This window comes from Lethenteron reissneri, chromosome 37, assembly GCF_015708825.2.
Source record: "Lethenteron reissneri isolate LAM-NWPU_2019-01 chromosome 37, ASM1570882v1, whole genome shotgun sequence".
NCBI lineage: Eukaryota > Metazoa > Chordata > Hyperoartia > Petromyzontiformes > Petromyzontidae > Lethenteron > Lethenteron reissneri.
Window position 1 is genome coordinate 10,515,390 of NC_083815.1, and position 13,829 is coordinate 10,529,218.

General features: G+C 46.7%; 1 protein-coding gene across 2 annotated transcripts in view; it reads left to right on the plus strand.

Moving 5' to 3' along the window:
• Nucleotides 1–1,215: 1,215 nt before the first annotated feature.
• The window catches only part of PAMR1 (peptidase domain containing associated with muscle regeneration 1), a 46,313-nt gene continuing 33,699 nt past the window's right edge, over nt 1,216–13,829 (plus strand). For both annotated transcript variants that reach the window (XM_061566620.1, XM_061566621.1), the window contains exons 1-2: nt 1,216–1,449; nt 4,941–5,008. In XM_061566620.1, the coding sequence (XP_061422604.1) occupies nt 1,445–1,449; nt 4,941–5,008 (73 nt within the window). In that variant the 5' untranslated portion in view covers nt 1,216–1,444. The remainder of the gene's footprint in view (nt 1,450–4,940; nt 5,009–13,829) is intronic.

Consider the following 13,829-nt stretch of genomic DNA (forward strand, 5'->3'; position numbering starts at 1 on the left):
GCACATTGAAAGACGTATGCAGTAATGTATGCAGAACCCCAGGCATCCTCCCAGCGGCTTTTGAATGACCATCGAATAAAAACGATCCCCACATCGCGCGCTTTCAGATGCGCTTCTGTGGCCATCTCTGACGCATTTCCTTCCGAGATTCGGAAGCCACTGGAGCTATGCACTTTTAAATCATCTAGATTGAAAACGAATTTCTGTAGAACTTGATTTTTGTATTTAGTTTGTTGAGCACGGTCAGCTACGTATGGTGCGAAGAAAGTTCAACATACATACGCACAATGCCATGTTATGTACCACGTAACCCCGTGGTCTCACTGTCCGATGAGTTTATTCGACACGTGGTGGGTCGACTCAGCACATTGTTCCTAAAGGGTCGATAAAATGTGGATCACTTTGTGTGAAGTCCATGTTGGTTGTTCTATGGACAGACTGGATGCCCAACATAGCCATAGAGAATTTCTAGATTTTTTTAAAGGGTCACTAGCCGACAGGCGCACAACTACACACTCAACTGAACAGGAAGACACATTGACTTCATTATCAATAGCAATTGATAAGATAATGCAAATCCATCGCCTCTTCATTATTCACGCAAAACAACTGCGACACAAACTTATGGAACAAATGTATTTTATTTAATGTGTGTCCGGGTTTGTAACTAACGCGCGTTGTCCGTCGCAATGTCCAACGTTTTGCTGCCAGGAGCTAAAATTGTTCCTGTTAGAATTCAGCTTCTGAAGAAGCTCCTGGGAACGCGGAGCGAAACGTCGGACATCTCGGCGAACAAACATGCGGTGTAAAAAAAAAAACATCGGGGGGGGGGGGGGGAACCTACCACGCAGGAGTTTAACAGCTTTCATTTATATTCTTTGCCAATCTTTAAAAGCCTAATTATTTTCCGAAACAGCACCGCAGTGCAGTGTGTGCTCATTTAATGAGTGCAATCGGTGCATTACAATGCAAGTGAATATGAAACGCTCCAGAACACATTCCCACAAGCCATTAACCAATAGGGGCTACTTCACAACACGGCAGCTGTGTAATTCAAAGCAGCTTAAAAAAATAAATAAGTTAAATGGCATACTTTTGAGGCCGAGACAGTCCTATGCATGTCTTTCCAAGACGTCATGTGCGTGGTATGTGGAGTTCAACCTCTCTTTACCCCAGTTCTGCAAACGACAACACTGCCACAACCCCTCCAGCGCACGGAGTCCACACCACCCACTCACATCACCACCGCTCTCCTCTCACTCTGCACTCATCCACTCGCACTCTGCGTGGATCCACTTGCACTCTGCACGTAAACACTCTGACTCTATCCCTTCTGCTGTCACATAGACCCACACACAGATGTGACTGTGTTCACACTCGCCATTACGCACTCCTGATATCGTCAATATTGCTGTTTGCTGGTCGTCGGTGTCAAGCTGAAGACATGAGGTAAGTGGTCAAACAAAGATCGTTGTGTTCATTGAAGAAACTGGTCCACTTCCATAGGAATGTGGAATTTCTAACAGGTCTAGGTTGGCCAGTGGAGGTGACGGCCACCACAATGCTTGTTTTAAAAAAATTGACTTTAGAGATGCATGACAACACTGCGCCATCATTAAAATCACATTAGAGACACATTGATAACACATGTCCGATGTATGTTAATAATGATAATTTACAGTTTTTTTGTTAATCTGCTTTGTAAATCCACTGCTGGATGATGGCTTCCCAATGCTTTGTGAGTAGCGGTGAGTTGTTTGCCATACTTCGGTGAACGCGGGGAGGCATGGGCAGGATTTGTGCCATGTACTATCACCCATCTGGGGTCAATAAAACACGTAACATTTTGTGTGGAGTTAACAGTTGTTGACCCATGGAGAGACTGGCACCAACCATAGCAATGTGGAATTTACATTAACTGACTGGGGACCACCAACAGACATGAGTGCAGCACATTTCGGACTTCGAGACAGAGTTTTGCTTCGGCAGATGACTTTTGTGTGGAAGAAATCAAACAACCGCCAATGGGAAATATTTGAAGCAGTAAATGTGATCAGTTGATAGCTTTCATGAATGTGTCACATACGTTGCAAAGATGTATAATTTCGAATACAAATTCAGCGACTGCATTGGCAGCGGCGTTAAAGCGCCGGGTGAAAATACTTAACGTCTGTTATACATAACAACGTAGATTGCAATGTATTAGCACGCAGTTATTCCTTTATTAACATGCGGACCTTGTAACTACGCATGCGTTCGCGTCTGTTAATGTATAAATGTTCCTTTGTCAATTGAAAACGTTTCATGTTTGAATATCATTTAATTGCACGACCACTTGGTCAACGTTGAGCATCTCATGGGTAGCAAAAACAAAGCTGATCCACAGAGGCTGTTGTGAGGAAGGGCGATGCTCAAGCCGTGTTCATCTTACACGGGAGGTGATCGATGGCTGACGAGAGCACGATGACCCCATTGCAACATCACCCATAATTGGAATATTTATTCATACTGGATGGAATCCGATGTGCTATACAGCTCTTTTGCGCATATATCCTGTAGGGGTTAGTCAAAACGTTACAGCAACAAACAATACAAAAAACAGGATAGCAATGCAAAGTACAGGAAAGGTAAGCAAACCACTTTAAAAACAATATACAAATAAAATTTAACTGTTTTCTAATCTCACCAGGTAAAGCTTTTCAGATGGGATCTGACCACAAATGGTGACTCAACGAGGTGGCTCATCACGTGGAAATGTCATAGCGGTTAAATCATCTAAAGAACAATAATCTAAAACACCAGGCGCCGCCTGCCCTGCCCGGACCTCGATAACATTCTCAACCCAACTAATACAAAAAATCAACCGCCGTGTCTGAGTCTCTGACCTGAGTGCCAAGCACCGCGAAGATGTGCGGGGCAGCCGTCAAGCGACGACGCAGCGGGAGAGCTGCCGGCCTGGTCGCCAAAACCCGCCAAGCGCTCCTGTAAAGTGTGGCCATCGAGCCGGTCGGCATCGACCCTTTTCCATCGTCCGCTCACCCTCGGCACCGGACCTCTCGGCGAGTCCGGGGGGCTGACTGGAGAGATGCCGTGATTGTCTCTCTTTGCCCTGCGGGGGGGGGGGGGGGGGGTGAAAAGGTTCACCAGCCGACTGGAGTAGCTACCATAATATACCCTTCCATCTGTCCCGGGAAATAAAAGTGTTTGCCAACGCGCTACTGGCTCGTTTGTCCTGACTTTAGCACCAGAACCAGCGCCCCCACCAATCGGGCTTCAACGCGGATCTTGTTCTTGCACTCCGCCTGCTTTATGAACTACAACCCAGAGGTCAAGCGACAACCCCCCGCCCGTAGGTCGCCTACATTGACTCGGTGGACAGGACAGCTGTCTGGGAGGCTCTCTGAGGAGGTGACATTACGGAACCACCAACGCGCCTGACAGCCGACCTGTACGATACTCGTCCTGGTAGCCGATACAGCCACCAGCGGTGAGGTTCAGGCAAGAGTTGTCCATGCCGTTTCACACCGGGTCCGGGAGTTTGACAGCGATGCGTGTTAGCGCCATCGTTATTCTGCCTGGCTATCGACCGGTCGATGGCTGGAGTTGTAGTGCACCGTGGACTGTCTGTTGGCGTCGTGTACGATTTACTGACTGGGATCAAGTGGCCGATGTCCGCACCGCTCATCGGCCCCCTGGTAGTGCACCTCCATCCTAACGAAGTTGCGCTCGGTCTGTCGCCCAGGGACCTGGGCACAAAAGCCTCACTCCGTCGCTCAGAGACGCCGCTCGCGTCCTGCACCGCACACGCTTCGAGGCGCAATCTTTGGCCTCTGACTTCATCGCAAACGTCATCGTGGCCTCAAGGAGCACAAACCATCGCGTGAACTACGGTTATCTTCACAGCAGCAGCGGCTTATGGCTGCTGGCCATCAAACAAAGGCGGTGGTCACCGCATCGCGCGCTTTCAGATGCGCTTCTGCGGCCTTCTGGAACGCTCTTCCTTCCTATATTAGGAAACCACTGGAGATATTCACTTTAAAATAATCTAGATTGACAACTCACTTCTTTAGAACTGCTTTTTGTGTTTAGTTTGGTGGCCTCCCCCCCACACTTCCGATTAGCACGGTTGGCTACGTACGGTGCGAAAGAAGTTCAACATACACACGCATACATACGTGACATCCAGCCCTGGCCTCCCCAATGTAGCGGACCTCACCCTATTGGGGCACGCAGCTCAGCCTCAACCTGAAGTTACGGCTTACCTTGCCCTGCAGTTGAGTGTTGAAAATAGACCTCACCGATGGCTCAGCGACCACTTTTCAAAGCAGCACGTTGTCAAATGTGATCTTAATTTTTTTGTGTTTGTATATCAAGCCCCTACTACCATATCTCTGCTCTTAAGGAGGGCCATTTCCCGACTGGTTCGCACCCAATTTATTATCTGTTTAGAGGGAGAGTAAATGGTGGTGTCTCTTTTCTAGGTGTTTTGATGAGGTGAAGGTGTAGCCTTGCAGTTCCTGCTCATGCCACCATTGGCAGAGGGCCCCCCAGCAAGTGGAGCTGTCGAGAACCCCCCTCTCGGGAAATTACGGACTCCCAGAAGGCCGTGCGGTTGACGCGTTGTGTGACAACTACTTTTATGTTCTACGTGGAAGGCAGATATGTGCAGGAGACATTTTCCGTTATTTGATTATACCACGATGACGCTGATTACTCTTGTTTATACAGGCGTTTCACCCATAATGCTGCACAGCAACAAGTAACGAACGTGTCAATCACGTGGAGAGAACGGTCCCCCCCGTCGTAGAAATGTGACATTTCCACTGATGGCTCAGGACTCCAAAGCTCATTTGAGCAGGGAGACTCTTTGTCTTGGACGACACTGACAATACAATCTAAACCCATGCCACGTGCTGCCCTGTGACGCCGTTGTCTTGCAGGAGACGTCCGTGCGCTTGGGTGTGGTGCCTCCTGGCTCTGCTGCTCGCTCTCAGGCTCAGCCTGGAAGGTGAGTGTCGAGAAGAGAGGTCACGGTATTGAGCTGGCATTTATATATCTCGGTTCGACTGTCATCCACAATCACTTCTCTCCGTGTGTATGTTGAACTTCTTTCGCGCCGTACGTAGCCAACCGTGCTAAACGGAGGTAGCAGGGGATATTGGGGAAGTTCGGCATCCGAGTGTGGATAAAAAGGTCACTTCACTTTGGAGGGATTTCAGAAGCAGTTTGGTGATAATCTCCTTCTGTGGACCGTTCTCTCACGTCGAGTAATGCACTGCTCTGAAAGAATATTGAGTGGATTATTTTTTCTCATGATACGACAGTGGCAGCACAATTGGGACAGCATTGGGAGGAAAGAGAGACGAAAAGAACCCAAACAAAGTAGATACTAAAGGGTATCATACTTTTCACGGTAATGTATTCAAATTACATCACTTTGGAAAATAACGAACAAAAAACCCCAAGTAAATATGAACTCATATATGTTGCTGTGCATTATCACCAGTTTGAACCTTTGTTAAATTGAAAAAAATATCAAAGCATACAGTCAGGCATATTATTATAGCCCCATGATGTGATGTCACCGTGGTATCATTGCACTAAATGGATGCATGAGGTGAATATTCTAAATCCCGCTCTCTGGCTAAAGATGGACCTTTACATGACATGCATCATACATACATCAGGCCTGAATACATGGCACATGGCACGCATCATACCTCAGCAAGGCCGTAATTATAATATAGATTGGGTGTGACACATCCCCCCCAATATTCAAATATGCTCAAAATGTCCCCCCCCCCCCAATATATAGCTATAAAATAGATTTCTGTTTATATGATTGTGGTTATGGTTGTACTTTATTAATCCATAATCTCTGCCATTACATACAATGAAATAAGAAAAGGAAAAAAACAAAAAAACAGAGCAATGTAATACAATACACTATTAGACATTACTGTAAAAATAAATAAAAAGTCCATCCTATGTGTTAGTGAATTTTTAAATATTTTAGGCAGGAAATTAGTTTTCAAATTTAGATTTATTTATTTTCTGGGGGGGACCCCAGACCCCCTGGAAGATTTGGTCCCCCCCAGTGTTGACTCCATGGCTACGGCCTTGTACCTCAGGCCTGAATACATGGCACATGGCATCCATCATACCCCAGGCCTGAATACATGGCGCATGGTATGCATCCATCATACCTTAGGCCTGAATACAAGGCCAATTCCTGCAGGAACACCACATACCAGACATAACATCTCAACAACAGGGAATGGGATTGTCTGGACATTGTATGTATGGCAGTGTTTTCAGATTTTAAACTACTGCACTGTACATATTTCAGTAATCTCAAAGTACAATTTCTCTTATTTCAAATTAATTGTAATTAGTCCATCAATTCATTACAATTTTAAAGGTTCAATATTCACTTCATACGTGAATGTTACACCATTGATTGGGTTAATTTCCTAAGATTCCAGCCCCCAGTCTTTGGAATTTCACAATGCAAGGAGGTGGTGGAGTGGTTTTGGAGTCGTTAGCGTTGTGTCTGATGAACACCGCAACCTGAGTTCAATTCCCGGCCATGGCTAAAATCAGCAGAGAACAATATTTGAGCGAGTCCTGGATGCTCTTCTTTCACCTACCATCGATCATTGTGAGTGAAGTATGGTCAACCCCCAGCCCCCCCTCGGCCAACATGGAATGGGAAGATCCTCATCCAGCAGTGGATTGACACAGTCGAGCTCTACATTGTATATACAATAGCACAAGTAAAATGGCGCAATACAAAACAAACAATAGCTTGCAAAGTGTGTCAGTATGAGTGGAGTTTGTGTGTGTTTTGGTATATCCCAAAGACCACTGCACGACAAGAGTGACACACTGGCAAAGCAACGCGATCCAAGCTCGCGAGCTTCCGTAAATAAACACACACACAGTGTGTTTACACAATCCAAGCACCATCTGGGGAAATACCATCAACTCCAACTCCGTCATCCTGTGAGAGTCATCTAGTCGACAGCTTAAAGCTCAGAAGTTTGCTCATTTTTTCCCCCCTCTGGAGTTTACGGCTGCTTTTCAGTACTGGGGGTCCAGAGACCGCGGTGAAATTGTTAAATGTGTAATGAGACGAAAGTCTAGCCGTAGTATCTGGACTGCACGGTCACAATTGGGAACATCCTGGTATAGGACGAATGGGTTAAATCTAAGCATGCTTACTTAACAGCCCGTTGCTAATCCACTCCCGGATGAAGACTTCCCCAGGTCTGTGTCTGTCATGGGGGTCGCGTGACCGTACCTCGCGATGCTGGTCATTGCAAGTTGGTGCAGGGGAAGGACCCAGGACCGGTTCAGATGGCATTCATCGCTGATGTTAGCCACGACCAGGAATCAACATCGGGTCATGGGGCTCGCCATGACCCGTGTGGTCGGAGTTATATCTGACCACGTGACGCCGTGCTTGGAGTGCACGCTTCTCAGTCAGAAGGTTGGGAGTTCCAATCCCGGTTGAGGACAGACGCAACTGATTGTACGATTTTGTGGGTATTTGACACGTGGTTGTCCTACATTGTGCTACTGGCTGCCACCATGGGAATGTGGAATTTCAGCCAGTGTTCAGGGCTATCCTACAACTATTAATATGTTTAGTATTTTAACAGGTAAGACCCACTGAGCTACATGCAGGATATCTTTGTCTAGAAACGACCTGGCCACAAATGATAGCTCAACGAAGTGGCTTATCGTGTGGAAATGTATAGCAGCCAAATGCTCTAAATGCCCGTTTCTAAATGTGGAGGGAAAATCAGTGGACCCAGGGAAAAATCCACGCAACCACGGGGAGAACATGCAAACTGCAAATATAAGACAGGCGTCAGGGTTGGGATCGAACCGACATCTCGCCACCGTGGTGGCCACTACACAGAGATAAACATCACCTCGTCCTCATTTGAATAGAAGAACATATTTAAGCTCTTTTGTATTCCTGCACAAGCGTGGATTTTATCTGAGTGCTCCAGTTTTCCTCCTCCACCCACGCACACACAAAGTATTTCCAGTAAGGAATTGGCCAAACATCATAAAGTAGGAACCTCCTAAAAAGAAGAGCATTCTTGACTCGCTGAGGCTTTTCCTGGTTTTACAAAGAATTACATTTTAACTTTTCCTCATTTATCATGCGCTACTAGCTCGTTCTGGCTGTGCCCTTGTCTTAAAAGCATTGGACTGGACCCGGTCACCTGGCTACACTCAAGTAAACAGCACCATGTGCTGTGCATTAATACTCTTAACTTGTTTTCAGAGCTTCAGAATACTGTGCCTAGCCCTCCCTGTGCGCGTGTCTTTCTTTACCTTTGAAACGCATTGTTTCCATGAGGAGCATTGGGAGTGGTGGCATAGTAAGTTAGTGCACACACTGCGCTATGAACCCGGTGACCTGAATTAAATTTCCGACCATGGCCAACATCAGTGATACATATTAGAACCAGTCCAGGACCGTCATGAGGTCATCTCAGCCTCAAGTGAGTAGCCTGGCTTGGCGTGTAAACTTCGACATAGGGGACACTCAGACAACCGGACGTGGATCTGTCTACACCACCGCCTCCTGTGTAATTTCAGGCGAATAGTTTTCTCTCTATCTAGCCTGGATATAGGCTATCTCTTGTATGTGCTTGTGTCCGTGTGTGTGGGAGTGTATAGAGTTGTGTATGTGTTTATTGGCATCTGTGTGTTTGTGTGCACCTGTGTGTGCATATCAATGTGCATGTTTATGTTGAGCTGGCCTTAATAGGCGCTCTTCCAGGGGATCCTTTGTTTTTATGTGCCCATTGTGTTTTTGTGTATGCGTGTGCTTGTGTGTGTGTGTTATGGCCCCTCGGGATAGAGTCATCTTGTTGGGTGACTTCAATGCCCGAGTTGCTCATGATGCTGGTACCTGGTCTGGAGTGATTGGAAGGCATGGGCCAGATCAGCTCAATAACAACGGCAGGAGGCTGCTAGATTTTTGTGCAGCCCATGGGCTTGTAATTACCAACACACTGTTCTGGCATTGGCGCATCCACACATCATGGATGCATGCCGGTGTAACAGGCCGTAGTATACCCACAGGCCGTAGTATACTCGGGATTTAAACGGCCTAGGCTAGATTATACCTGGGTATATTATGGCCTAGGCCAAATTATGCCCCTCTAGGCCAAATCATACCCCATGATAGTAATAGTGTTGAGCGATATACACATGAATTCGCTGTGGCCATGATCTCGGCATCTATTACCCAGACTCTATCACGAGAGATGCCAAAGGTGTTTACATATTCATTGACATCTTGGTCCAAGTAGTCCTGTAGTTCTTAGTTCCTAACCCTAACCCTATTCTGTGACTTCCGACAACGCTTCAATGGAACTGCACGCGTATTCGACTTCGCTGGCTTCGACTGCTTCTAAAATGCTTCAATTGATCAAATTGAGATTCTTACTTCCATTTATACGCTTTTTAGATATCGATTGAAGTTCGTTGTCGGCTGTTCTCTGTGTGGATAATTGCCTTTGAACTTTCACATGGGGCATATTCTGGCCTGGAGGGGTATGGTCTGGCCCAGTCGAGTTTAAACCCCCGAGTATAGTTTAGCTGAGGACACTTTATCCCCCCGGGTATACTCTGGCCTGGGCCAAACTATACCCGGGTTTAATCGGGGCAGGGGTTATTTTAGCTTGTTACACCGGGTCTAAGCAAGAACATCTGCTGGACTACATAGTGACGGAACAGCGGATGCGGGCCCATGTCTTTGACACCAAGACGTACCGTGGAGCTGATTTGCTCACTGACCATCGACTTGTCATCTGTAAGATGCGCCTGCCATTCTTCCACTCCGTTGGTGGGTGTACACCCAGGACCCTATTCAAACCCATAGTGGCATGGTCTCAGCTCGCTGATGAAAGTTGCAAGCGAGAATTTAATCATCGCTTGCGGCTGTTAGAAACATTTAGGCTGGCTTGCCTGCGATCCATCCTGGGTTTAACCAGGCTGGATTGTGTGAGGAGCTCACAAATCCTTGAAAGATCTGGACAAAGTCCCATCGGTGAGCTCCTACGGCAGGCAAGGCTACGTTGGCTGGGTCATGTAGCCCGCATGCCCAGCCACCGCATGCCTACACAGCTTTTGTTTGGCCGGATCGAGGGGGCTAAATGGGCACGGCACGGGCTATAGAAGAGATGGAGTGATGTGGTACAGGAGGATGTGGAGCTGAGTGGACTTGCCGATGAGTGGTACCAGCGGTGGCAAGATTGGCCTCTGTGGAGGAGGCTCGTGAAGGACGCTGCTACTGGGCAGTTGGAGGCAGTCGCCCTCCAACAACAACTGGAGGGCGGAGGAGCGAGGCTCACAACAATGAGCAGAGCGCCGGGTGGCTAAAGCACAGCAAGTTGGCAGAGTAGGGGGCACAGGTGGTGCATCAGCCACTCATCTCAGTCAGTCGACCCGTGGCACATGGGTCTGTCCCGTGACCTTGTGCCAGCGGGCGTTCGACACTTCACGTGGCCTCAACGTGCACATAGCCTGGCACAAGCGTCGTGGTGACGTCCCCGACACTTAGTGGCGAATGGTGATTGTTGTTGTGTGTTAGGGGGGAGATGGGGAACGGTAGTGCAGTGGTTAGCATGCTGTGCTTTGAACCTGGTGACCCGAGTTCGATTCCCGCTCACGGCCAACACCAGTGACGATTATCTGAACCATTCCTGGGCCTTCCCTAGGTCGACTCAGCCTCAAATGAGCACCTGGTACAGTGTGTAAAATCATCGCCACTGGGGAAACAAAGGCGGCCGGGAGTGGTGCTGGCCACCGACCCCCATGCGTACTGTATCGGCCTTCATAGGTGTTCGCTAACAGCACTTGTCCCAACAGTCTGTTAAGGCTATACAGGGGAACTTTGTCTTGTGTTACAGGGAGTGGGTGCTAGTGCAACCAGACGACACGAGTTCGATTCCTGCTCATGCCCAATAACAGTGGCGAATATTTGAACCGGTCCTGGGCCTCACCTAGGTCGACTCAGCCTCCAATGAGTACCTGGTGTGGTGCGTGCTATGGTGGATTGTGGGGGTGGATAGCCAAACTGGCGCATGTGTGCCCCAAACTCTGCTGCCTGTCGGTGAGTGACATCTTCTCAAATCGACTTTTATGGTGACCGAAGCCAAGAGTTACCACATCACCAGTTCCTCAGGAACTGCTCCTCAGGAACTGCTGATGTTTTTTGTTGTTTTTGGATTGTTTACAAAGGATGAGGGCTTTTATATATATATACACACACATTTCTGTTTGTTATTTTAAACTTGCAACCACTAACCTTCAGCGTATTAATAATAATAATGGGGCATACGCCAGTGTCAACGTGTGAGCAATAGAGAGTCCAAGAGATCTTGTAGATAAAAGTATGGGGCAGGTCTCGTTCGACTACGATGGAGATGTACACACCGTGAGAAAAAAAAACACAGCTGATTAGCCCTGCTAAGTAAAATATCACTGCTGAATAATTTACGGCCCCTTCTTGAGTCGACTGCTGGATGAAGACCGCCCCGTATGGCAGCCATGATGGTTGTTGTTTTAGTATCATATTTCACCCGTGATGGCCAGTCTGGGTTGATCGGTCAGCCTTGACCGAGAATTGAACTCGGATCATTCATAGTGCAGTGCGCTAACCGATGTGCCCTTGAGTATATGTATGTATATATACTCAAGGACACATCGCACTGGACGTAGCCGACCTGACTCATCGGAAGTGCGGGAGAAATGCAATAAACTAAACACATAAACGGGTTCTAAAGAAATGAGTTTTCAATCTGGGGCATGAGTTTTCAATCTACGTTCCTTTATTGTGTATAATACGGCCAGGTTTATAGACGAGAAAGCCCATTTTACAATGTTAAGTTTGAAGGTTTAAATCGTGCGATCAGTGCTCATCATCCTTCTGTGGTCGATAAAATAGGCATCACTTTGTGATAAGTCAATAGCAGTTGTGATGAGGAGACACTGGGTCCTTCCAACGCGAATACAGGATTTCCACCACAGACTCACCAATGGCGACGAGTTCCACCTTTATTCAAGTAAGGAGACACTTTATATTTTAGGGTATATAATACTTATAATACATTTCCACGTACATCGGGAATCGTTGCTGATTCAAAACACAGTTTTCAGGAAGATTCTACATGGGATATTCGGTCAGTTTTTGTTGTTGTTGTTATTGTTGTATTCTCGCATACAACTAGAAAGATAAGACCCAATGCATACAGCAGAAAACACCACGTGCTGCTATTAACGTGGCAGATAAAGGTGCAGCCCTGGGATTTCCTACTCACGCCATCACTGGCAGAAGGGGGCTCTTAGAGATCCATTTTGAAAGGTATTTTGGCCCACTCATCGACGCTGGCCAGGCGCCTTGGAAGAGATGGGGGTGGTTACCCACACTTTACCCCACCACACACACGACCTGCCGAACGAGCAGCTGTGACTAGTCGAACCATTTGTACTGCTGCGTGGACAGAAGTGATGGGACGGTTTAAGAAAGTTGCCGCATTGTTTCAGCCGCCATGCAGGGACATTGAACCAGTGACCTCTGGATTACAAGTCCAGTGTGTTGACTGTTACGCCATGGCCATCATCTCTCATAGCCTGCTAGAATTGTTTTAGCCTACAGGCGCCTAGTTAGCCTGTAGGCGGTTGTCTCATGCATGCTCCATCTCTACATGATCCACCAATCCCACCTCCTGCACCACCACCACTACACTTAGCTCTGTAGTCAAATCCAGTGTTAAAGTGAGAAGTAACATTTTTATATCTTCACTGGTCGAAGACGTTTTTAAAAGGTGAATAATAAAATAAACATTTTAGGAGGAAGATCTGTTAGTAATTCGTGCACGACATCATTTGAGCTCGAATTTCCCACATATGGCCGAGAGACACACATTGTGTGGAGATCAGTTTGTCCAAAATACAATCTAAATCTGGACCGAATCCCATAACTCGAGCCTCAGATTTTACAGATGTTGTTATATATCCAACTGGCAGCAGTTACACATGAATAAAACAAAATTTATCTCTCCAGTAAAGTGTCTGCATGCTCAGACAAGGAGATGAGCTGTGCTTAACTTCACTGGAGATCCTGGATCAGTGATGGTAACCCCACATCAGAATATTTCAGAATATGTATTTATCCTGGAGAAATCCAATGAGCTATGGAACACTTTTAGGACACATTTCCTTAGTAGAGGGCAGTCTTCCAGAAAGGACAACCAATATTTACTGCTACACAAAAGTGATACTTTATGATTTTATCAACCCCAGACGGATGACGAGCAGAGTTGACCCCCACCCAGGATTCAGAATCCCAACCTTCCGATTGTCCGTGTGGGCACTACTCCACAACTGTTGCCCACCTGGTCAGATTACATTTCAGGGCCAATGAAAGTGAAACCAAGTGTACCCTGACCCCGACAGTTTTCCATAAGCTACTGGGCATTAACAAATATTGGCAGTTTTTAACATGGTAAATTCCAACACTTTCCAAATTACAATCCATACATTACTCTAAAGACGTATTCATTTAACTGGTTGTTTTTTTTACTTTTGACTTAAAACTTTCGTGACTGCAGTAATTCATATTCGTTGTTCTTTCGGTAAAGTCACATAGATAGAAAACAATAAATAAATAAATAACCCACGACGTTCCAATCGCAACACAAGCAGTCTTCATCAGGCGGAGAGATCGAAACATTGTGGTTCTTTTTAATTTTCTAATTTATTAATTTTTTTTCTATCTACGTGACTTTACCGAAAAA